Source organism: Chelonoidis abingdonii, chromosome 10 (assembly GCF_003597395.2).
Source record: "Chelonoidis abingdonii isolate Lonesome George chromosome 10, CheloAbing_2.0, whole genome shotgun sequence".
NCBI classification, from domain to species: Eukaryota; Metazoa; Chordata; order Testudines; family Testudinidae; genus Chelonoidis; species Chelonoidis abingdonii.
The window spans coordinates 79,951,916-79,977,810 of record NC_133778.1 but is presented as its reverse complement, the minus strand read 5'-3'; the positions used below and the strand labels follow the sequence as shown (position 1 = coordinate 79,977,810).

The following is a 25,895-nucleotide window of genomic DNA, read 5'->3' as shown; positions in this document are numbered from 1 at the left end:
GCTGCCCAGCCCCACCTCTTCCCCCCTCCCTGGCTTTTCCCCAGCAGCCCCGTCTGCTCCCCCGCTGTCCTGGGGCCAGGAACCTTAGCTAGCGCCCACTGCCGGGGGGATGAGCATCTTCCACTCTATAGCGGCCGCCCCCTGGGGCGCCCCCCTGCAGGGCAGAGTAGCGCGAGCATCCGACTGAGCCTCGCCCCAAGTCATGTGCGGTAAAGCAGGACTTGACCCTGGGTCCAGGTGCTCAGCACCGGGCGGGGCAGATGCCTGGCCCTGCCCTCAGGGAGGGACTCGCTGCGGCTCTCAGCCCCCCTCCCCCACTTGCTGACCTGTGCCCGCTTGTTGCATTTCAGCCCCTCCGCAGTCCGGCCTGATGGGCAAATGCCGCCGGCCGCGCACGGCCTTCACCAGCCAGCAGCTGCTGGAGCTCGAGAACCAGTTCAAGCTCAACAAGTATCTGTCCAGGCCCAAGCGCTTCGAGGTGGCTACGTCGCTGATGCTGACTGAGACGCAGGTACGGTCCCCGCAGGAGCTGGGGGATGAGAAAAGGGCGGGGGGCAGGGGGGAGATGCTCACTGGCCTCCCTCTGCACCTATGGGCGAGGGACAGGGCCGATGGGTCTTGGGTTCCCGTCCTGCAATGGTGACCCCAGAAGATTTGCCTCTTTTACTAGCACAGCGACTCCATCCAGAAATCAGTCACCCAGCAGCAGGGCCCATCCCTGCGCTGTCCTCCGAGACTACTGGTCTGGCACCCTCTGTGTGTGTGTGTGCGTGCACCGTTCTGGGACCCTGGGCTGATTCTAGCCCTCTAGTCCATGTGTGTGTGTGTGTCCCCAACATAATGCTATATCCCTAAGACTCAGCCCCTGGGGGCCCCTCCTAACCCCAACCTCCAGGGCAGCCACGCTTCCCATGTTCTAGCACTGGGGCTACTGGAATCCCACCCAGTGACCCTGATTCTCCATGACGCCGTGTCTGTGTTTGGAGTGGGCATTGGGGGCTGGTAGTTAAGGTGGCTTTAATCTTTCTGATCTTTGCATTCTAGGGCAGTGTAGGCACCTGACCAGCCCCCAGTGTAAGTTAGAGCAACCTCAGAGCTGCTCTAAATGTCTCCCCAGCACCCGTGGACCTAGGAGGCAAAGGACAGCTGTAGAATTGAGCACTCTGGCCATGCCCTTGATCCACCCTTATACTAGGGGCTGGGATCAGGGCAGTTATAAACCCTTTATACCTCCAGGACGAGTGACCCAGGAAGGGGTAATCTCCAGGGCTGGTGACCCGGGAGGGGGTGATCTCCAAGGCAGGTGACCTGGGAGGGGATGATCTTCAGGGTGGGTGACCCAGGAGGGGGTGATCTCCAGGACGGATGATCCGGAAGGGGGTGATCTATTAATTTGTTCGGCTCCTCGGGGTAGAGACTTTTTCACGGGGTGCGGTCAGCATGTGGCCCAGCAGGGCCCAGCTCTGTGCTCATGGCAGTATAACATGACGACGCGTGTGCCGTGCCCTGCCCTGGGGCTGGTGGTGTGTCAGCTCTGGGAGAGGCTGCACCGGGTGCGTGGCTGGGGAGGCTCTATAATCACCCTCCTGTTGGTCTTCTGCAGGTGAAGATCTGGTTCCAGAACCGCAGGATGAAGTGGAAACGCAGCCGGAAAGCCAAAGAGCAAGTGGCCCAAGCCGAGGCCGAGAAACAAAGAGGGGTCAGCAAAGCCGCTGAGAAGCTGCTGCCCAGCGAGCCGCAGGGGCAGGAGGAGGGCCCTGAATTCAACAGGCATGGTGCCAGCGTGGAGTTCCTGCACCGCCGTGCCGCAGAGTTCGGCTACAGCCCGGGCTCCTCGTGCTCCGGGGAGGAAGAGGAGCAGTTCAGCTCCACGGACAGGAAGATCGGCTCAGCGTTATGAAAGGAGGCCCCGAGCGATCACCCCATAAAACAGAGCAGAGAGAGCAGCCCAGAGCCGGAGCGAGCCAGACAGAGCCGGGGCTGTGGCCACCTCCGCTGCTAGCAGACTGAGAGACCCGACCCAGGCAGCGGCACTGGGGAGACTCTGCGGCATCTGCCCGTCTCCTTTAATTTATGTGTGTTTGGATTCTATTTAACTCATAATTATTCTGTCGATGTGTATTGGCGGCTGGGGGTAGGGTGGGCTGGACTGAGACCGCCCTGCTCTTTCCCCATAAAGATGTTTGCAACAGTGTATCAGCAAGCTGGTGCTTTTCCTTTCAAGGGGGCCAAGACCAATACATAGGGGGTAGGGCCCCTCCCTTAACCCCCCACGAGGGCTCTGCTAAAAGCTGGGGGTACGGGTCTCACAGACGAGGCTGCCCGGGGCGGGCAGTGCTGGACAGGTCTAGATCAAAGCCTCTGCCGGGTGGTGAGCGAGGGGGCCCTGGCAGGTGGACATTAAATGCCCCTCAGGAGGGATCCTCGGCCCCATGTCACTGCACTCATCCCCTGCCCTGTGTGGGACACCCGCTGCCCTTTTCCTGACCGACGTTCTCCGCGAGACCCCCAGCAAATTCATGGGGAGAGGGACTCCTTTCAATGCATTTCTGACCCCTGTAGAGCAGCGGCCGGCCGCGGTCTCCCCAACGCTTTCCAGTGCAGATCCATGGCCAGTGTCCTGCAGGCTGCCGGAGCTGCTGCAGGGTCAGTTTCTCGTTGTCTGCACACAGGGAAGGGGCTTTGATCAATGCGCTGTGGGATTTGGTACTTGCTGACTCTGCTGACCCGACTTTCCTTGGCTTTGGCTGTGAGCCTAGGAACCCTGCTAGCCTGTGTGCAGAGGGGAACGCAGACCCTCCGCGTGCCAGCACCGAGGTAAATGTCACCCGCCCCAGGGGCAGAGCCACGGAAGGATGACGACACCTCTCTTGTTTCGCCAATTCTAAGGGGTCTGCAACAAATGTATCAAATGCTGAAAGGTAACCAATCACCCGCCTGCCTGCCCTACCCAGCCATCCAACCAACCAATCACCCGCCTGCCTGCCCTACCCAGCCATCCAACCAACCAATCACCCGCCTGCTGGCCCTACCCAGCCATCCAACCAACCAAGTCACCCTCGGCACCTATCCAGCCAGTCCAATAACCAACTCACCGCCTGCGGCCCTACCCGCCATCAACCAACGAACCACCCGCCTGCGGCGCCTACCCAGCATCCCAACTCACCAATCCCCCACACTGCGCGCCCGTCCCCAGCCTCAACCAACCACTCACCACCATGCCGCGCCCTATCCATCCAGTCCATCAACCACTCACCCACTGTCCCGGCCTACCAGCAATCCAATAACCAATCACCCGCTGCGCCACTACCCAGCCATCACTAACCAGCCCCGCCTGCCGGCCCTTACCGCCATCCAACTAATGAACACCCGCCTGCTGCCCTACCCAGCCATCAACCAACAAGCACCCGCCCTGCCGCCTACCCAGCATCCAACATACCACTCACCCACGTGCCGCCTACCCAGCCATCCAACACTCCAATCACCGCCTGCCAGCCTACCCAGCCATCCCAACTAACCACATCACCTAGGCTTGCCGCCCTACCCAGCCATCGCAACAATCCATCACCCGCCTGCCAGACCCTACCCAGCCATCAACGAAACCAGTCACCCGCCTTGCCAGCCCTACCCAGCATCCAAACTAAACCCCCAAGTCCCCAAAACCCGCCTGCCTGCGCCTACCAGCCATCCAAACTACCAATCCCCGGCCTGCCGGCCCTCCAGCCTCCAAACTAACGACACCGCCTGCGGCCCTACCCAGCCATCCAACTAACCAATCACTCCCCTGCCGGCCCTACTCAGCCATCCAACTAACAACCACCGCCTGCCGGCCCTACCCAGCATCAAACTAACCAGTCACCCGCCTGCCGCCCTACCCAGCCATCAACCAACCCTCACCTGCTTGCCGGCCCCTACCAGCCATCCACCAACCACTCACCCACCTGCCGGCGCCTACCCAGCATCCAACAACCACTCACCCAACTGCCGCCCTACCGGCCATCCAACTAACCATCACCCACCTGCCAGTCCTACCAGCCATCCAACTAACGAACCACCGTCCTCCCGCCTACCCGCCATCCCAAATCACCAATCACCCGACCTTAGCCGGCCCTACCCAGCCATCCAGCCGAACCACTTCACCCACCGGCCGGCCTATCCATCATCCATCCAACACTCACCCACCTGCCGCCCTACCCAGCCATCAATGCCAACCCCATCACCCACCTGCCGGCCCTACCCATCACCAACTAACAATCACACGCCTGCCAGCCCTACCCGCCATCCAACTGAACGACACCCGCCTGCTGGCCTCCCCAGGCCATCAACTAACAATACCCTACCTGCGGCCCTACCACCATCAACTAACATCACCTTTGGCTCCGGCCCTACCCAGCCATCCACACTAAAGCCAATGACCCGACTGTGAGCCCTACCCACGCCATCAACTAACCATGACCCGACTGTAGCCGCTATCCCAGCCATCAACTAACCAATCACTGCCTTCCGGCCTACCGCCATCCACACTAACAATCACCCGGCGTGCCAGCCGCTACCAGCCTCAACTAACACTCACCTGTCCTGCCAGCCTACCAGCCATACCACTAGACAGGTCACCGCCTGGTGCCCCTACCCACCATCCAAAGATAACCAATCACCCGCCTTGCCGGCCTACCCAGCCATCAAACTAAACGACACCTGGCCGCGGCCCCTACCCAGCATTCCCAACTAGACGCCGTCACCCGCCTGCCTGGCCCTACCCAAGCCATCCATAACAATGACCCGCCTGCCGGCCCTACCCAGCCATCCAACTAACTGAACACCCGCTGCCGGCCGTCCCCGCCATCCAACTACACCAGTCCCCGCGCCTGCCCTACCCCGGCATTTCCAATCCAACCTCCACACTTTTTGTGTCTCTCCTAGCCCAGCCTCCACCCCCACCAGCTGCTCACCGTTTGTGTTTGCCGGCCGCTACCGCACCATCCAACCAACCACTCACCACCTGCGCCGTTGTGGGTGGCTGCTACCCGAGCTGTATCACCAACCACACCCACCTGCCGGCCCTATCCATCATCCATCAACCACCACCACTGCCGCCCTACCCAGCCACTCCAACCTAACCCCTCACCGACCTGCCGCCCTACCCAGCCATCCCACTAACCAATCACCCGCTGCCGGCCTACCCAAGCCATTTTTGTTTTACGAACCACCCGCCTGCCGCCCGACCCAGCCATCAAACTAACCAATCCCCTACCTGCCGGGCCACCAGTATTTTCCAACTAACCAGATCACTGCTGCCGCGCCACTACCCACCATTCAACTAGAACAATGAACCGACTGGTGAACGCCCTACCCAGCCATCACCTACCAATGCACCGACTTTGGAGCCCTACCCAGCCATCAATCTAACCAATCACACTGACCTGCCGGCCCTACCACCATCCCAAACTAACCAACACCCGGCCTACCGCCTACCCACATCAACTATCATCCCCGCCTGCCTGCCGCTACCAGCCATCCAACTAACCAAGTCACCCGCCTTGCGGCCCTACCTTCGCCATCCAGACTATACCAATCACCCCTGCCGGCCTCACCAGCTATCCAACTAACCATTTTTACCCGATCTGCCGGCCCTACCAGCCTCTCCAACTAACCATCATCCGCCTGCTAGCACTCTACAGCCATCAACTAACATCACGCCGCCCTGCTGGTTTTGTGGTGTGGTGTTGTGGAAACGCCTTACCCAGACCATCCCTAACCCAATCACCCGTCCTGCCAGCTTACCAGCCATCGCAATCTAACCAAATCACCGGCTTAGCCAGCCCTACCAGCCATCACTAACCGAACCACCCATCTGCGGGCCCTACCCAGCCTCAAACCAATCCCACTGTCAAGACACACCTACCCAAGGCATCAAATTAAACAGGCACCGCTGCCTGGCCCATACCCAGCCATCCAACCAACCACTCACCCAGCTGCCGGCCCTACCCACCATCCGAACAACACAATCACCCAGCCTGGTCCGCCTCTACCGCCATCAACTAACGATAACCAACCATCTGCCCGGCCCACCAGCATCAACTAACCAATCACCCACCTCCGGCCCTCCCTCCATCCAATAACCAGTCACCCGCCTGCCCGCCTACCCAGCCATCCAACCAACCAGGTCACCACCTGCTGGCCTACCGCAGCCATGCAACTACCCAATTCACGCCATCTGCCAGCTTACCGCATTTCCAACGTAACTCACCGCTGCCTACCCTACCCAGCCATCCACACTAACGACAACCCAATCTGCCGGCCCTACCCAGCCTTGTCCAACTAACCCAATCACCGGCCTGCCGCCGGATAACCAGCATCCAACAACCCAACTCACCCGCGGTCTGCGGCCTTACCCAGCCAGTCCACTAACCCTCACCATCACTGACGCCCTTACCCACGCCATCAAGCTAACAATCCCCGCCCCTGCGCCCTCCCAGCCATCGCAACTACGATGACCACCAGCCTGCCGGCCCCTACCCCAAGCCATCCAACTAACCAATCACCCGCCGCCTGCCGGCCCTACCCAGCCATCCAACCAACCACTCACCCACCTGCCGGCCCTACCCAGCCATCCAACTAACCAATCACCCGCCTGCCAGCCCTACCCAGCCATCCAACTAACGAACCACCCGCCTGCCGCCCCTACCCAGCCATCCAACCAACCACTCACCCGCCTGCCAGCCCTACCCAGCCTCCAACTAACCAATCACCCGCCTGCCGGCCCTACCCAGCCATCCAACTAACAAACCACCCATCTGCCAGCCCTACCCAGCCATCCAGCTAACCAATCACCCATCCTGCCAGCCCTATCCAGCCATCCAATTCACCCCGAGCCCTCTGTCCCACCACGCTGAGCTGGTGCTCACACTGCGATGCTAATGTCAAGTTGAAAACCTCTAACAGGCCCTGCACTTACAGCATCCACACCCAGCTGAGTTACAGCCACTCATGAGCCATCAATAGGGTGGCTCCAGCCAATTCCCCAGCTCCACAGTCTTGCACCTCAGAACTGTACGGTCTTACACTGCTCGGAAGTCTGGCCAATACAAGTCCATTTGCTAGTTTTTCACGCCGACAAAAGGGTACTGGACGTGCAACAGCCCTTGTAACCTGAGCTGAGATTTCTAAGCATTTCCACCGAAACACACAGCTTTAGGTCAAATGTCAGACAGGTTTATTAACTCCAGACAGAGACCGTAAGGGATTCTAAGCGGTGGGTCAGAGATAAAAACAGAAACACGCATTCTAAAGCCTAAACTTTTAGTCTAACAACGAGTTGAATCAAACAGCTTTTCTCATCCTGACGCGTGGCACAAGCGGGTCACAATTCCTCAATACACGGGCTGGGACTCCCTTTCAGTCTGGCATCAAACTTCCCCAGTTCAAAGTCTTTGTCCTCCAGATGTTCTTCCAGGTGTTGTGTTTGGGTGTGTGTGGGGCAAGATGCCAAGTAATGATGTCACTTCCCTTCTTTTATACTTTCTTCCAGCTTGCTGGAACATCCTTGCTGTGCTGTGGGGTCAGGCAGTCCCTATGGGTCAGGCAGTCTCCATTGCATCTGGGATAGTGGATTCTTTTCTTGATGGGTGTTGAAGAGCCATTAACGCTGTCTGGCTATTGATGTCTGCTCCTTTGTTGTACCTGAAAGGCTGGTTGTGGATGTTCCCAACCTCACAACACATTTCAGTAACACATATAGCAACACTTCATAACTTCACATACAATGATAGTACATACAATCCAACAGGTTATTATTGTTTAACAGGTGAAGACTTTTAAAATGACAACATATACTTTGAACAAAACATATCATAATCATATCACCATGGTGAATATGGGGTTTCCAGGGTGCTACTTTCAGGTACAGAGTTTCACACCCACCCACTATCCAACTAATCAATCACCCATCAAGACAACACCTACCTAGATATCCAACTAACCAACCACCCAGCCAACCAGCTCCCACCCAGCCATCCAAGTAAGCAACCATTCATCCAGCCAGCCCCTATCTAGACATTCAGCTAATCAATCAACCATTTAGACAGCCTCTACCCAGCCATCCAACTAACCAATCACCCATCCTACCAGCCCTACCCAGCCATCCAACTAACCAACCATCTGTCCTGCCAGCCCTATCCAGCCATCCAACTAACCAACCATCCAGCCAACCAGCTCCCACCCAGCCTTCCAATAACCAACCTGTCCAGCCATCCCTTACTCAGCCATCCAGCTAACAACCACCCATCCAGCCAACCCTCACCCAACCATCCATCTAACCAATTGCCTTTCCTGCCAGCCCCTACCCAGCCATACAACTAACCAATTACCTGTTCACCCATCCCCCTACTCAGCCATCCAACTAACTAGCCACCTATCCAGTCAACCCTTCCCATCCATCAAATTAAACAACAACCCACCAGCCGTCTAACTAATCAACCATCTGCCCAGCCAACCGCCTACCCAGCCAGCCAATCAAACAACCACCCACCTATCCTATCAGCCACTCAACCAAACAGCCACCTATTCACCAGTCTACCCACAAATCAACCACTGAGCCAGGCATCTGTGCACCTAGCCAGGAAAACAAACAATCATTCAGATACAATGTTCCTTCACTCCCAACAAACAGTCACCCTCCTGTCCAAAGAAACAGCCACTCACCCACCTAGCCAAACAACTCTTAACTACCCCCTAACAACCACTCATCTGCACCTCTAACCAGCTAACTAACAAATCACTCACCCACCCACCCAAATAACCACTCACCTATCCACAACCAATCAGCCGACTGATCACCCAGCTGCTTGTCTAACCAGCTCACCACTTAAGCACGTACCAACCCATCCTACCGTCACCAACAAACCACTCTTTGAGCCAATCAGCCAATTCCCCAGCTAGCCCCCCACTTCAGCCAGTCTTCCCAACTAGCCAACCCCAACTGCCCATCCAAACAGCCACTCAGCATGCCAGCCAGCCAGCCATGGAGCCACCCATCCAACCACACACCTCTCTGGCCAACCAGGCGCCCAGGTACTATGGAGATGGGAGCCATCTAAGCATGTAGAGAAACAGAACCATCCACTCACCTGTCCAACCACCCATCTGTCTAATCAACCAGCCAATTGTCTATCCAGCAAACCAGTCACCTGCCCTGTTAGCAGTACCAGGTGGATAAGCACCCTGGGTCAGAGAGCCAGCCTGCCTGCTGAGCAGCCCTTGGCCATGCTGCTAGTGCCTGTGGCTCTAGTGCAGGCAGCCTCACGTGCCAGGCCCCCTCTCCCCACCTCGGAGCCCCAGAGAGGGTTCCAGCCCCCTGCGGCGGCTCATGCTCCTTGTTGCAGAGACCAGTAGCTGCTGGGGAAGGGGGAGTGTGGCCTGCTGGGGGAGGGGCGTGGGGGTTGCGGGGGACGGTTGTGGGAGAGAGGGTGAGTGTGGAGGTGAATGCGGGAGTTCACGGGGAAGGGGAGAATGGATGTGTGTGGGGGAAGGAGCTGCAGTGGAAGGAGGGAAAGGGAGGAAGAGGAAGGCAAGGAGTGCTGGAAAGGACAGAGGCAGGAGATGTGGGGTGCAGGCTGGGCTCCAGGAGTCATGGGGTCAGGGCACAATGCGGGAGTCGACTGCATGTGGGTCCTGCTTTTACATCTTGTCCCAGCTCCATCTCTCCTGCCTCCGTCCCTTTCTACCCATCAGTCCTGCAGCAGGCAGACCAACTTTCCAGCAGAGGCACCTCTCACTGCCCTGACACATCCCCTGCCTCCAGCTGTCTCGCTTGCACCCACTACCCTGCAGGAGGCTCAGAGCCTAACAAAGGTTTGCATTGAGACCCAAGGGTGCCCAAGTACTCATCTCTGCTGGAGGCTTATCCGTAGGATGGGAATGCGGGATAGGGGCACGGGGGCAGTGGAGCAGGGTGTGCTTGGTGGAGCAGTGCATCTGCACAGAGTTGGAGATGAGGTTTGAATGAGCCTCAGCCTGATCCTTGCGACCTCCAGGTCCCAGTGCAAATCCCAGCCTGTCCCAACAACAGCAGCAAATGAGAACTCAAGGGGGACTGTGGAGGGGGTTCAAAAAGCAGTCTAAGTCTTTGCACGGCTGTAAAGCCCACTCGAGTCCACATCTGGTGGCAGGCCAAGACCAGATCACTGGTTTCTCCATCGGCACCAGGGCAAAGGGCAGCCAGGAGAGTTTGGCACCTGGGTGGTGCATTTGCGCCGTAATTTTGCAGAGCTGGTTAAACCCAGGGAGTTGAGAGCAAGGCCGAGCTGCGAGCTGTCAATAATCCAGTGCCTGCAGGGGAATGACTAGCCCACTGTCTGTGTGGGGCAAGCGTGACACTTGGTGGCTGCCTGTAAGTACTGCAGATCTGCATGCCACATTTGTAGCCTGCCTAAGCCGCTTGGGGTATTAGTGGGCTCGGCCTTCCTGGCACGGGGGCACCTGGGGTGCTGCACAGCTGGAGAAAGATGACACGATAAAGCAAGACCAAAGGCCCTGGGTGTTCCCAGCAGTAGCTGGGGCTTTAGGGGTCAGGGTTGCACTGGGAGGCTGCTGCAGGAAGGTGCAGCTCACACATCACCAGAGAGCCGGTAGGGCGAGTGTTTGCTGCAGGGCCCTTTGGGGGGTGCCCTAATAACAGACACCTCAGTGACAAGGGCTCTGTGAGGGCCTGGCTAGAACTGAGGGCAGCTGGGGAGCCAGAGGAACTGGCCAGCCCTGCCCTACACCCAGCATGGGGCAGTGTCCATCTCAAATACCACAGGCCCTGCCAGGGCTGCAGGAGAAAGTAAAGCAGCCCCTCAGCACAGGCTTGTACAGGAGAGCGAGGTGGGGGCACCACAGTAAGGAGCTATGCAGACATATTGGTCAACACTCAGCCTAGAGCCCAGGACCTTCTGCTCCAGAAACCAGGCTCCAGAGCTGCTGGGAAAACACCCCAGCAGCAGCCTTAGTCAGCCACAAGGTGACATGCTCACATGGCATCAGCAAGGTTAACATTCGCTCCAGGAGAGGGGACACAGCCCAGCCGGTACGTGGCAAGGTGCAAAGAATGAGGGGCCTGGAGGACCCCATCATGATGGCGAGAGATGAATGGAGTGAGAGCGGGATGGGGGAGGGACAAAGGATTGTAATGAGGCGGAGGAGGTGCAGGGTGCAAGGGAAGGAGAGAAGGCAATACAGGAGGATTAAGGCTCACAGGGGATGGAAGTGGGGCCAGACTATGAACGCTGGCAGCATAGCCGGGATGGAACAGGCCCCTGGGAGTAGGAGTAGCACTGTCACATGCGCCCTGATGGGGGCACCCTGATCTCCTCTGTGCAGTGATCTGGCACAGGCAGCATGAAGCCTGGGGAGAGCCAGAAGGGGTGGCAGGGGGGTCTGCCTGGGAGTTCTTGTGGGCATTTTGCCTCTCATAATAAGGCCATAAGAGTTGGATGCCCCCCCCTTGGGCTGTCCCTCCTCACAGACCCCGATTCATCTCCATCCCTCCCGGAGCACCTGTAAACCCCTGAGCTGCAGCTTTACAGGAGCCATCGGGGAGCTCAGGGTACCCTACAGAGAGAGATGCAGGCCCTGCCTCCGAAACACTGAGCCTGGGCGAGATGCATCACACTATTCCCAGCTCTGTCAGCCCGGCGCTGTGGCCTGGGGTTTGGGTGGGTCTGTGGCCTTATATGCACCCTTCCCGATGTAAGACACAACCTCCTGTAACTCCAACCCAGCGCCGAGCCTTGGCATGGCGGACACCGTGGTGTAGGGCCTAGCAAGAAGGGGAGCGAGCAGGACATGGGGTCGGCCGGCCAGAGGGGACAGCAAGGTCGTGGGAACGAGCTGGAGAAGAAAGAGCGAGCGTGCTCCAGGACGCGATGGAAGGCGAGAGGCACGTAGGGATGGCACAGGTTTAAAATGTTCACCTTGATGGGCCGTGACAGGTTTAATTTCCAAAGTACAACCATTAAAGTGATGAATGGGAGGTGTTAATCTTGTGCCGAGGGTGTTTGGGGCCTTTGCTGCTGTGAAAAGGGTTTATTTTGCTGCTGTTATTTATGAGGCTGTTTCTGCAGGATCTGGGCACACATCCAGTTCTGGGGGGATGAAGGGAAGGGACACTCTGGATGTCTTGGGGGAGATGGGGGCTGATTTACAGCCACTTATCCGCATGACTCACGATGTAAACATAGACAAATGCCATTAAAGACACATTTCTCCCCTCCCGACCCCCTCTGCCCACATTGCCATGCAGGTCTGCAACCTGAGCAGCTCTGTGCCAGGCCAAGGGCACCCTGGCCAGGTAGTACCTAGTCAAAGGCCTCTGCTAACCCCACTAGGGATAGGAGATCCACCCAGCCCTACCACTTCGGAAAGCGTCTTGGGTTGGGCCGGGATATGTTCTGAGACACGTTAAAGGCCTGTTACGTGAGCTCGCAGGACATGGTATTGGCCTGTGAAAAGCAGGACAGGTGAGGGGAGGGAATCCCCATTGCCCACATGCAATGGGATGCGGTATGTGTGGCCCCTTGCCCTGGGAACTCTGCCCTGCGCTTTCAGTCCCTGCCCCAAAGAGCTCAGAGCCTCATTATCAGCTAAGAGACAACAGGGGGAGAGGCAGACAGACAGCGCTTTTCAAGGAACCAATGGGCCAGGACTGGTCAGCATGATTGGCAATGGTATGAGTGCAGCAGTGACCTCAGCACTGTTAACTATTGATACCATCAGGCGTGCGGAGCCAGGAAACAAGGCTGGATGGCCCATTAGTCTGATCTGGTTCGGCAGGAGGCAGGGTTGCTGCTCCAGATAGACCTGCTGATGTGAACCCACCAGGAGAGACAGGAGCCAGAGTCAACCACTTAGATGGACCATCAGTCTCATCTGATATGGGCACCAACTTCAAGGGGCCGTTGGGCTGCTCTAGTCCACGCAGGAGACAGCGGGTGGGACCAGATGCTCTGTTGACTTCTTAATGAGGAGAGGGTCAGAAGGGGAATGTGGCCGGCTGGCAGCCGCATTCCTTGGGAATCCCTCCATTCTCCCAGGGCCCAGCCCAGGCCAGAGGCTCCGCACATCACTGGGCCCAATTCCCACACCACATAGCCCGCCTGGACTCCCCAGAGCCAGCTTCACAGCCAGCCCCACACAGGGCCATGGGGCTGGAGGCCCCACCTGGGTAACCCAGTGCTCTCGTGCCTAGAACCAGCTACCCTCTTCCAACCCCCACCCAGTTCCTAACTCCCTCTGACCATCCCCCATCCTCCCTAGACCTCCCCCCAGTACTTCACCCCCACAGCCCCTCCAACCCCCTCAACCCCTAACATCCCTTCCCCGCCCCCAGCTCCTAACTCCCTCTGACCATCCCCCATCCTCCCTAGCCCCTCCCCCAGATTCACCCCCTCCAGCCTGCCAACCCCCCATAGCCCAGAACATCCCTTCCCCGCCCCCAGCTTAACCCCTCTGACCATTCCCATCCCCCTAGCCCTCCCCAGCACTTCACCCCCAGCCCCTAACCCCCATACCCCTGAACATCCCTCCCCGCCCCCAGCTCAATCTCCCTCGGTCCCTCCTAAGCCCTCCCCAAGCACTTCACCCCCAGCCCCTCCAACCCCACAGCCCACGACTCGGCTCCAGCCCCGCCCCGAGCCCCGCTCCACCCTGGGGAGGGGAGCTCGCCGGTGCGCCGCCGGCGCTGCTACGTCGGCGCGGCGCGATTCGCCTCCCGCTCTGTCAGGTCTCCTCCCCGGCCGCCGTCGTTGCTCGGGGCGATGCCACCGCGCGTCGTTCCTATAAACTCAAGAGTTCGTGAGCGCGGGCCTCAGCGCGGCGCTGAATCCCGCCCTCCCCGCCTGCTGAGTTTACCCTCCACGCCGCCCAGGGCCCCACTGAACCCCCCTCCCTCCCCCCTCCGCCCCCCACCCCGCCCTGGGCCACACCCCCCTCACCCTCCCCCGCTTGCACCCCACCCCGACCAGCTTGAGGCCCCATTGAAACCCCCTCCCCACTGCCTGCTGCCCCCACACCGCCGGGGCCCCACTGAAACCCCCCTCCCCCTCCCCCTCCTACCGCTGCCCCACCCGCCTGGGGCCCCACTAGGAACCCCCCTCCCCACCCGCTACCGCCCACTCCGCCCTGGGGACCCCGGAAGCACCTCCCCCCTCTTGCCCCCCCCCGCCCTTGGGTGGACCCACTGAACCACCGTCCCCCTCCCCGCGGCACTACCCCACCGCGCCTGGCGCCCACTGAACCCCCTCCCCCCCCTGCTGGCACACCACCCCGGCCCATGACACCGCTCCCCCGCACCCACATCCGCCTGAGCCCGCACGGAACCCCTCCCCTCCACCTGCTGCCCCCACCGCGACCCTGGCCCCACTGAACCCCCTCCCCTGCCCCGCGTTGCCCCACACACCGCCGGGCGCACCACTAGAACCGCCCTCCCCCTCCCCCCGGTACCCACCCCGTCCCTGGAGCCCACTGAACCGCCACCCCCAGGACCCCGGTACCACCCTGCCCCTCCCCCGCTGAGGTCCCACCCCGCCCTGAGCCCACTGAACCCCCTCCCCCGCGTGCCCCCACCCCGCCCTGGGGCCCCACTGAACCCCCCACTCTCCCCGTACCCCACCTCCGCCTGGGCCCACGAACCTCCTCTTCCCTGCCTGCCCCCACCGCCGCCTGGGGCCTCCACGGAGCACCCTCCCCCACCTCTGGACCCTCCCGCACCCCCTGGGGCCCCACTGAACCCCGTCCTCACCCCGCTACCCCCACCAGCGCCGGCCCCATGACCCTCCTCCCCCCCCGCCGCGCCCCCGTCCCTGGGCCCACGGAACCCCCCCCCGGCCCCCCCCGCCTGGGGCCCAATGAGCCCCCCCTCCCCCTCTGCCCCCCCCCCGCCTGGGGCCCACTGAACCCCCTCCCCCTCCCCCCGACTACCCCACCCTGCCCTGGGGCCCACAGAACCCCCTCCCCTCCCCCGCCACCCCTGGGCCCCGGGGCCCCACGGAACCCTACCGCCCGTATCTGTCCCCCCTGCCCTGGGCCCCACTGACCCCCTCCCCGCCTCCCCCACCCTGCCTGGGGCCCAACGGAATCCCGTCCCCGCTACCCCAACTCCGCCCTGGGGCCCCACGAACCACCCTACTCCCCCCAGCCACCGGGCTCTGCCCCATTGAACCCCACCCCCGAGGGAGCCCGGTACCGCCTCCCCTCCTGAGGTACCCCCACCCTGGGAACTCACACCCCAGGACCTCACTGTTTTGGTAGCACCTATCCAAAGCCCTGAGCCCCTGCAGGCTGCCTGGGCCCTGGCCAGGACCCATGAAGGGAGACCTGTTCCCTCGCCCAGCTCGGCGGCTGTTGAGGGTGGGAGCCTGAGGGGCCCCCTGGCTAGACTGGAGCGAGCAGGAGGGAACAGCCTGGCCCTGGGCAATGGCTTCAATGGGGCTTGGCAGGTTGGAGCTGGACTGCTCCGATCAGCCCATCTCCCGGGCCAGGCTGTTCCCTTGGGACATTCCCGCAGGACATAGGAGCAACCTGTCCGTTTGTTTCAGGTGCCCGATGCTCGCTCAGATGCCCAGGGGGCTGCCAAGCACCAACCCTGGCCGGAGACGCGGTTGCAGCAACATCAGGCAGGTGAGTGGCTAAAGCAAGGGGCCTTCAGGGACATTCTCATTGCTACTTGCCTGTTTCATGGCGCCCTCTAACTTCTGTGGGTTTGTGGGGAGGCCACTGCGTTGTCGTGAAGGAGGGTGACAAAAGCCATCCAACGGCCCTTGGGGCTGTGCTGTAGGAAGGATGGACCTCGCCCCCTTGTGGCATTTGGAGATCCCAGCACAGGCAGGTGACTAGTATGAGTGACTTCTCCCTTGTCCTTCAGGAAAAGCCAATGTCCCCCGTGAGGCCCCCCGAGCACTCTGTGAGGAAGGCCAAGGAGAAGAAAGGCACTTTCTGGGGCACGGAAGTGGCAGGGGTTCTCCACTGGCATGGCTGGGAGCTGGGAAAGGAGTTTACCAAACATTTATCCTTGAAAAACGTTCACATGAAAACCCAGAAGCTGAGTTACAGGTAGGTGGGGAGAGGGGAGATCCTCCTCACTAGTCGGAACAATGTGTCCCCATCCCTCCTATCACACTGATACCCTCATGGACCCTTCCATGGGTCCCTTCTGCCCCTTTTCCCATTTGCTGTGGGACGGAGAATGTGCTGTCCGAATCACAGCGCAGGGCTGTGCTCTTTGCTTCAGGGCATGCCCTGTCTGAAACGTGCCAATTTGGGTACAGCAAGTGTTGTTCCTGGCAATAGTCTTTCAAGTGAAATAGCTTTTTTCTTTAAAATAATACTTCTGTCCTTGAGCTGTTTCTAACCCTAATGAGAATCAGCGTCTAGGGGGATAGAAATTCAGGCAAGATGTATATTAGGTTGTCGCTGGTGTGGCCTGGAGCCAGTGCATCTGGTAAGCCCAGTAGGGCTACTCCTGCATCCCTTGTGACTAACTCAGCTCTGACTGTCACATTTCTGCCCTTTGCAGCTTTATAAATCATGCTGGGTTGCCTGGGTGCGGGCAGTGTAAAAATATTATTCAGGGAAGGAAAGGGGTCTGATGCTTAGAGATTGGAATTGTCAGAAAACCAGGGTTTTGTTTCTGCTTCTGCTGCTGATTTGCCAGGTGACCTTGGATGCAAAGTTTCGAAAGTAGCCTTTAATTTTGGGTTCCTTAAGTATTTGGATTCTCATCTTAAGACACCCAGGGCCTGATTTTTCTTTTTTTTCAGGGATGCTGAGCAACTGCAGCTCCTGCTGCCTTCAGTTGGAGTTTGGGTGCCCAGGATTTCTGAGGATGGGGTCCAAGGTTTTTCAGTCTGGACATCTGAAATTAGAGGCTGGTTTTGGGGACACTGTCCTTAGCATCTCTGTGCCCTGTTGAATGGGATAATACTGCTTCCCTACCTGCCATGGGGGAAGTGAGGGGGAGGAAGGTGATATGGAAGGGTAAAAGTTATCATGGTTGGAGTAATTGACCAGGTGCTGACATCATCTCCTCTGATATGCCTCTTGTTTTGATTTGATTTTCTAGACCTCCTGCAACAAGATTTTTCATCACTGTTTTCCCACAGCCGATTGTCCTGAGCCCTGGGATGTCCTTAACTCTTCCCATCATTTTCCGCCCTTTGGAAAAGGTAAAACAGTACCTCCCACAGCCCTTTTTGCTGCTTATATCACATCTGCGTTCAGGCAAGACTCTGGGAAGGGAGGGACTGGGCTGTGGGGGTCAGCAGATCCCTTTCTCAGGCATTCTTTGGGGTTTTTTAGGGTTTTTTTTTTTTTTTTTTAAATTTCTTGAGCAAATACATAACTAGGGGAAGGTGCTGAAGTGGCAGCCCTGGAGACCAACAGCTTCTGTCCATCCACAGAATGGGCACAGCATGGGCAGCAGCAGGGTAACTTTACACCCCATGCTAGTATACCTCAGTCCTGCCCTGACAGGACCGCCTATGGAGGGAGCATGGCTTCTCTGCAGAGTTTGCCAACACGTGGTTTCCACAGGGTACGTTCTCTGTATCTTGCATATTGCCTCTCCTTAGCTCAGTGATGCTTGAGTTGACGGTCTCTTATTGTCACTCTGGGGTCTGGAACTGGGCGGGGTTTAGTGAAGAGCCCTTGATTCTGGAACTCACTTTCCCCCTTGGCCCAACAAGGCCTGAGTCCACTGACCTGGGCACAGGGCATGGGCTATCGACTGACTGCAGGACAGGTTGAGTGTCAAAAAGCTCCTCCCCCATTTTATTTCAGTCCACTGGAGAATTCATTTAGTGTCATTTTTGGTAGTGTGTTAATCTTGATGATTATTGTGTGCTTTTCTGTATATTGCTCATGCGCTGAGACTAGAAAGATAATGATGGGCGATGTGTATGTGGAGTGCATGTTAAGTAAAAAAGATATTTGAGCAAACAAAAATCGAGGATTCAAAGTGCTGGTTCCCACAGCATCTATAACTTGGCCAAGGTGCACAGTTGCTTTATATAAGTCTACGTACTGTGAACTTGTATGCTGTGGGGGCTCAGAAAACCAGTAGGAAGCCTTTCACCTTGAGGGCATTGGTTCCACTCCGGTCTGAGTTTGGTGGACTGGCTGGCTCAGACATTTGGGAAGGGGATATGGATTTCGCCTAGAGGTCTGTGTTTGAGTCCAGACTATGTCAGTGGTGTTACCTTCCACTTCTGATTCAGTGGTCTGTGTGGAAGGAGTCGATGGTCTCGTTCCACTTTCAAGCAGACAGGGGTCCACATATTCCTATAATACAAGAACTACGGGTCACCAAATGAAATTAATGGGCAGCAGGTTTAAAACAAATAAAAGGAAGGTCTTCATGCAGCGCACAGTCAACTTGTGGAACTCCTTGCCTAAGGAGGTTGTGAAGGCTGGACTATAACAGTGTTTAAAAGAGAACTGGGTACATTCATGGAGGTCAACTCCATCAATGGCTATTAGCCAGGATGGGTAAGGAATGGTGTCCCTAGTCTCTGTTTGTCAGAGGTTGGAGATGGATGGCAGGAGAGAGATCACTTGATCATTGCCTGTTAGATTCACTCCCTCTGGGGCACCTGGCATTGGCCACTGTCGGCAGACAGATACTGGGCTAGATGGACCTTTGGTCTGACCCGGTCCGGCCATTCTTATGTTCACATCACACCATGCCACCCGTGCAATTGTCCGCCTACTGGCAGAGACACCAAGGATTGACTGGGCCGTAGAGAGTGGGTGCCATCTCGCCTACACAAGCATTAGTTCCAAGGCACGAGTGTGGCCCTGTGGGGTTGTGGTGTGTGGAAGATGTGTGCCTTGCCATTCCCTGCACTCTATCTGTTCACTGGATAAACAGAGGCCATCAGTCTGCAACACTCAATCTGGCACCTTCCACCTGCAGGAAGTGTAGTTAGGCCCCAGTCCAGCAAAGCACTTAGTCACATGTGTAACTGCCTGTGCTTGCGGAGCCTCACTGAAGGCAAGGGGAGCTCTCGCAGGCTGAAATTAAGTACATGCAAATGTGTTTTGCTGGATCAGGGTCTTAAAGAGGTTGAAAAAAGCAAACTGCCGGGAAACAAAGAAAGGTTAAATGAATGTGTCTGGTAATTCAAGCGCTGTGCTCTCTGGGGCTGCATGAGACAGTGATTGCCAGGCTCTAGCACCTCCAGTGTGCGTGCTCCATCACCAACGCTCTTCCTACGGTGCTGGAATGACAGAATTTCCTGTGCCCAGAGGAGGGTGAGTGGCCAGGGAAAGAGCCCCAGGTGGTGGGAGGCTGGGTCTGTCTCACTGCCCAGTTCTCTCTCTCTCCTTATTTTTTGAGCAGAAGGAGTATGAAGACAGCATCTGCTTTGAAAAGCCTGAGGGTGAGTTCTCTGTTGCCCTGCGGGCTACGCTTCCATGCCACAAACTGCTCTTCCCAGACACCATCCAGCTGCCTCTCTGCGCTGTCCACGATTTTACAGAGGCCTCGTTTCCACTGTGCAATGTTGGGTGAGTGAGCCTGCAAGGCTGCTGCAGGTCGAGCAGAACCACGTTCCAGACCTGCCGGGGCTGAGCCAGCCGCATTGTGCCCTCGGGCCAATTTGGCTTCTTTGGCTCATTGTTTCGATCTTGCCACGATTCCCACTGTAGGCTGTCGTCATTCCTCTGGAAAGCCACATCTGCGGCGCAAGACTTTCCAGGGTTAGATTCTAAAGGAGAGGGCTCAGGGGTTGGGACTGGGAGATGAGGCACTAGTTCCACCTGATCAAGAGGACTGAGAGGCTCAATCATAGAATATCAGGGCTGGAAGGGACTGCAGGAGTTCATCTAGTCCAAAGCAGGACCACTTCCCAGACAGATTTTTGCCCCAGATCCCTAAATGGCCCCCTCAAGGATTGAACTCATAATCCTGGGTTTAGTAGGCCAATGCTCAAACCACTGAGCTATTCCTCCCCCTAGAGAGCTGGAGCACATGACTTATGAGGAGAGGCTGAGGGAACTGGGATTGTTTAGTCTGCAGAAGAGAAGATTGAGGGGGGATTTGATAGCTGCTTTCAACTACCTGAAAGTGGGTTCCAAAGAGGATGGATCTAACTGTTCTCAGTGGTACCAGAGGACACAACAAGGAGTAATGGTCTTAAGTTGCAGTGGGGGAGGTTCAGGTTGGATATTAGGGAAAAAATTTTCACTAGGAGGGTGGTGAAGCACTGAAATCAGTTCCCTAGCTAGGTGGTGGAATCTCCATCCTTAGAGGTTTTTAAGGTCTGGCTTGACAAAGCCCTGGCTGGGAATGATTTAGCTGGGGTTGGTCTTGCTTTGAGCAGGAGGTGGGACAAGATCCCTCCTGAGGTCCCTTCCAACCCTGAGATTCTATGATTCTGTGACTGGCTACCTCCAGAGGATGGACGTGGGCAACAGCCTTTCTGATCCAGGTCACTGTTTTGTTAGGGCTTGTCTACCCTTGAAATGCTACAGCAGGACAGCTGCAGTGCTTCAGTGTAGAAATTACGGACACCAATGTGAGGGGTTCTACTGTCGGTGTAGGTATCCACCTCCCTGAGAGTCGGTAGAAATGGACGATTTCTGCTGTCGACCCAGCGCTGTCTGCACAGGGACTTAGTCAGTTTAACTGTGTTGCTGAGGGATGTGGATTTTTCACACCCTTGACTGACATAACTAAACTGACCTAATTTTCTAGTGTAGCCCAGGCCTTTGTTGATTGAAAGTAAATCTCATCTCTGTAGCCTGTTACCTGGCCTGGGGAATGGGAGGCTCTCCTAGATTTTAAGGCCAGAAGGGACTGTTAGATCATCTAGTCTGACTGCATAACAGGCCCTGGGGGAGGATGCACTAGGTGGGCTCTCGAGGCCCCTGCCAGCCCCTATGTTTCTATGATTCCTCACAGGGCAGGTATCTACATCACCCACCACCAGAGCACCCGCCACCCTGGTGGGAGTCTTGGCTAACGAAGCCATGGAAATGAAACTCTCCTCTCACTTCTAGAAGTGGACTCTCTGGGGCAGAGCTAGGGCATGAGGGCAGGGCAGAGTGTGTGGGAAGCTTGCTCTGCTGAGCATGCTGTGTGGGTGAACAGAAGCCTTCAGTCTCTAGAGCTGACAATCCAGCCTTAATTTCATCTAGAGAAAGAAGAGTGAAAACCTGCTGGCCCTGCTGCCGGCGGTTAGTGTCTCCTGTGAGGGCTGGGGTTCAGATGCTGGGAATGATGGCAGGGAGATGCCCAGTTATCCAAGGGGTCCAAGCCTCCAGGGCACTCTAGTGCCCGTTCCTCAACACAGCCTTTCAGCCGGGCCAAGTGTTCCATATTTCTGTCTGTCAGTGTATCTGATTTGAAAAAGCGAATCTCGGGGTTGAGACATTTGTTAGTAAATTCCCACCCCATTCCTGGGGAGCAGGCAGAGCTGGCCTGGTGGCTGAGCTTGTTCGTTCAGCCCTTCTCTGAGTTTGCCTCTCCACCCCAGCAAGCGAGCAGCACAGAAATGGCAGCAGGGCTTTCAGGACCCGAGTCTGTTCTCTAGTGCGTCACTTCCACGCTGAGGCAGACAGCATAGATACTGCTGCTGCTCCAGGTTGCTGAGAGAAAGGAAGGCAGAGAGAGCAAAGAGGAAAGCGTTGCAAGCTTCAAGTACTGGTTGTCATCCTCTGGCCCGGCGCATTACATCTGTGTTATCTATGCCAAGGCCTGTCACTCGAGAATTGGCCTGGTTAGCTCCTCCTGGTGCTGCATCGGCACACATAGTAACTGAACTGCTTTGCGCTTACGTCTTCTTTTCCTGAACTGGCTGGGTGCCACAGGGGTGCTGTAAAGTAGACTCTTTCTCACTACAAACCGGTTACTCTGGTGAGGGACTCGGCCCCTGAGGATGAAGATGTCATCTAAGAATAAGGAAAGTAGGAGTCATCATGGCTTTGATTGTTTTTGAATGAAAGGGCAGTAGGCTCAGGGGGTGTCATACCAGAGAAGATCACCAAAGCTGTGGGGAGGGCTTGGTAAGAGGGCCAGCAGTGACAGGACTTTCAGGGCAGGAGGGGAAAGAGGGCTATGGTGGCAGGTAGGTCGGCTTCAGGCCAACTGGAACGGGCCAGGCTTCCCCTGGAGTGAAATAGCCTTTCTTGTTTGGAAACTATCCCATGTTCTAAACCTGGGATGGTGAGTGTGTGGGGCCAGTGGCAATATATTGTGGCTAGAGGGCGCAGATGGCACAAGGGGAGCCAGGTGCAGATGGATCTGTCAGAAACCATTTTAAGTGTCCAAGTGGAGGACTCTTGCCTTCTGCTGAAACTCAGGGGTTGGCTGCTGCAGGAGGTGGGGCATGGGCCCCAGAGGCCCTGGGGAGGCAAAGCCTCAGGGTGAATGTGCTGGGAGAGATGGGTTGGGGGTTTGATGTCTGCTTACCACACATCTCCATTTCCCTAGCGATCTAATTACGTTATTTAACTGGGAGACACCAAGCCCTTTCCAGCTGACTCCTGTCAGTGGCATGCTGGAGCCAGGCTCTGAGTGCGTGGTGAAGGTGACCTTCCAGCCCCAGGTGGCACTGGTGTACGATGCGATAGCAGTATGTTGGTTTGGAGACAATGAGGAACAGAAGAGGACCATCCAGCTAAGAGCCATTGGTGAGGCTTTCTAGAGCGTAAAGGCAAAAGAAGGCAGCACAGTCCCTAAGCATGGGAGCCTGCGGAATCATATTCCAGACAAATGCATCAAGAGGCCATGACTAATGGCCCTTCTGTTGTCCCATGTGAACCAGGGGTGGCCAAAGTGAAGCCCGCAGGTTGAAACTGGCCCATGAAATTCTGTAATATGAGGTGTGGTCATCGTCATCTGTAATACAGAGAGAGTGTGGAAACTACAGGTCCCAGCATGCAGTGCTGTGGCTTGGTCCAAAGGGGTAATTCTCTTCCTCTTCAGTCACTTGATGCGGGAAGACAAGGTGATTTAATTTGCACAGTAGTAAAAACACTAGATGCCGCAGGAGCCTTGTCTACACTAGGGCTCTCATGAGTATTACCAGTTGGAGTGTTTTTCTAAGGCCAAAGTGTGGCTCCATGCGGGCGATTATCTTGAGCAACCACAGTTACTAAGACATAGAACTGATCTTTGCCAAGGGCCCTGCTGGCATAAAGAGAACAGCTAGGTCCTGATGTGCGTTATCAGGAGAGTGACAAACAAAAGGACTTGCTTCTTGATCCTGCATTCTAATTTGTAATAGCCAAATATCCTCGCCTTCTGGTGAGTGTGCTGGGGGAACTGTGTGAAGGTGTCGAGTCTGGGGACTTCCGGGACGTGCTGTGCTTTGGTTCTGTGGCTGTTGGCACGGCTGTGGAGAGACACGTGGAGATCTGCAACCCATCCGTGGTGAGTTGGCAAGACGGGCATAAATCTGTTCCTCCCAGACCTCAGCTGCTAACATGCTTTATTTTCCCTACTACAGCTGTACAAATAACATGGGTGTGTGCAGGGAGAGCGTGGTGGGGGCCCGCGTGTCAGGAAGCTGTGAGTGTGGGCACGGAATAAGACTGGCGCATTCGAGAGAGACAAATAGATTTATAGCCAGTGAAGAAGAGCCATGCATTTCTCTCTTGTTTCACTGGGCATCAGCCATGCCGAGAGGGTCACTTCTCAGAGCAAAACTGGACTTTGCAAATGAGCGAATGACTGACGCTTGAGGAAAAGGGGGTGGGCGCAGCTGGCAGTGAGCTCGAGCCAGGCATAATGCAGACAGGCACTGCGCAGTCTTCTCCCATCCCCACAGTTCTGCCAGGGTGCTTCACTCCTGACCCTTAGCCCCCTGCTGTTCTGGTCCTGGCCACCCTGCACCCACCTCTGCCAATGCTGGTCAGGCATATGTCAGGTGGCAACACATAAGATAAATAATACCATGGTGTCCAGGGGCGGCTCTAGGTATTTTGCCGCCCCAAGCACGGCAGGCAGGCTGCCTTCGGCAGCTTGCCTGCGGGAGGTCCCCGGTCCCGCGGATTCGGCGGCACGCCTGCGGGAGATCCGCCGAAGCTGTGGGACCAGCGGACCCTCTGCAGGCATGCCGTCGAAGGCAACCTGCCTGCCGCCCTCGCAGCGACTGGCAGAGCGCCCCCTGTGGCTTGCCGCCCCAGGCACGCGCTTGTCATGCTGGTGCCCGGAGCCGCCTCTGATGGTGTCCTAATTAGTCAAGCAAACTGCCTTTCAATGCTCTTAGTGATGGCATTAAAATCTGCTGATACACCCAGGAGCCCTGCTGATTTTGATGGGGTTGCATAGTTCCAGCCTGCCCTGTGTTTCAGAGTGATCCCTGTCTGCTGGTGCCAAGGAGGTATCTTTCTTGGGTTGGTGGTTTCTCATTCCCAAGTGCCTCTCCTGCAGCTTGTTTGATGTGCCCCCGGGGCTCGCCTGAGCCTCACTGGCGAGGAGGACATGCTCTACCTTAGGGCTCAAGAATCTTGGTGGTTTTCCATCAAAACAAACCACCTGTGTCACAGTTTACGGGTTGGATGTGGAAGGGGATCATTGATTTAGAAGATAAGAGCACAGGTTGTAAAGCCTGAGAAACAGACTAAGGAAGCCTTCCCCTGTAGATTACTCTTATTTCTGTTGTGAAAGCACCCAGAAGCCCCAGACTGGACCCAGGGCCCTATTAGTCAGTCAGTCCCTGCCCTTGTCTAAGATTCTTATACTGTAAAACAGATGGCTGAACAGACAGACGGGGATGGGGGACAGGAAGCGGTAGAGATGGGTATCAGTCTCAGTGGGCAGTAATCGCTAGCCAGACCCTCCTGCAGCTTTATGTTTCTGCTGAGGCTTTCTGGGACACAAATGATGACCATCCCTAAAGAAGCAGAGCTCTGTGTAAGCCTGAAAGCTTGTCTCTCTCACCACCAGAATAAGAGAGATTACCTCGCTGACCTTGTCTGTCTACCATCCCGAAAAGCAGCCCAGCAGATGGCAGCATTTCCTGGGAAATGAGGAAAGGCACCTGCTTTACACTGGGTAGCCTGGGGGCCCCAAAGGAGGGTGAGCTCCCTTCTCTGGACGGACATTTTGCTGTCAGGTCTCATTGGCTGCTTAGAGTTTTGGCTGAGTTGGCTGCTGAACAGACTGAGGGACAGAGAGTCAATGACTGTGCAGGTGGGGGCTGTGCTGGCTTCCTCAGACAGCTCTGCAATGCACCTCAGTTCTGAGCTGCCGCACCCGGGGGCAAACCCTCTCTTGGTGTCTCCTGCACAGAAGCAGCTAACCTTGCTGCTTTGGGAGTGTAGGCAGAAGCCCACTAGAAACCAAGGGGAGGTTCTCCCTAACTCACGTCACGTATGACTTGCTATAAATAAAACCCAGCTCTCTAAGGTGAAAGACAAGTACATTTGCCTACTCAGGGCTCAGCTGATGTAAGAACACAGATCTTAAACTGATAGTCTTCAAAATGCAGAGCAACCTAGTCTGGACCGGAACTGTATGAACCTGCTCATCTTCCCCCACAGGTCAGCGTCCCGTTTAGGATTGAGAGAGCAAAGGAGCCCCTGCTTCGGGATTATGTCTTCTCTTGTGATGTCACACAGGCCATTGTTCCAGCCAATGGGAAGCTGCTTATCTCTGTGCGCTTTAGCCCCCAGACAGTAGGGGCGCAGAGTGTGGACTATTTCACCATCGAGCCAGTAGGGAACCTCACCCAAACGGTCCTGAAGGTGATTGGATCATGCAAAGGTATCAAAGGACAGTCCCCCGTGTCTTCAGGCCCCTTCTCACTGTGGGGTAGGGGAGTGGCTGACAGAGTGCCCGGTACATGGGCTGGGACTGGCTTTCTGCCAGGTTCCAAGTTCCTCTTGGCCCCAGTGGGCTGTAAATTCTACCACTC

The 25,895-nt window shown here is 56.7% G+C and overlaps 2 protein-coding genes across 4 annotated transcripts in view; both read left to right on the top strand.

The window, feature by feature from the left end:
- Positions 1–1,900, top strand: part of LOC116831555 (motor neuron and pancreas homeobox protein 1-like) — a 59,501-nt gene extending 57,601 nt beyond the window's left edge. The window contains exons 2-3 of the mRNA XM_032791638.1: positions 351–511; positions 1,604–1,900. Coding sequence (XP_032647529.1) covers positions 351–511; positions 1,604–1,900 — 458 coding nt within the window. The remainder of the gene's footprint in view (positions 1–350; positions 512–1,603) is intronic.
- Positions 1,901–15,478: 13,578 nt separating this feature from the next.
- Positions 15,479–25,895, top strand: part of CFAP65 (cilia and flagella associated protein 65) — a 42,808-nt gene continuing 32,391 nt past the window's right edge. Inside the window, exons 1-7 of one of the 3 annotated variants that reach the window (XM_032791665.2) lie at positions 15,479–15,654; positions 15,899–16,086; positions 17,096–17,198; positions 19,373–19,539; positions 22,466–22,665; positions 23,262–23,407; positions 25,522–25,744. In XM_032791665.2, the coding sequence (XP_032647556.2) occupies positions 15,580–15,654; positions 15,899–16,086; positions 17,096–17,198; positions 19,373–19,539; positions 22,466–22,665; positions 23,262–23,407; positions 25,522–25,744 (1,102 nt within the window). In that variant the 5' untranslated portion in view covers positions 15,479–15,579. The remainder of the gene's footprint in view (positions 15,655–15,898; positions 16,087–17,095; positions 17,199–19,372; positions 19,540–22,465; positions 22,666–23,261; positions 23,408–25,521; positions 25,745–25,895) is intronic. The other 2 variants (XM_032791664.2, XM_032791662.2) reach the window with 2 other exon arrangements.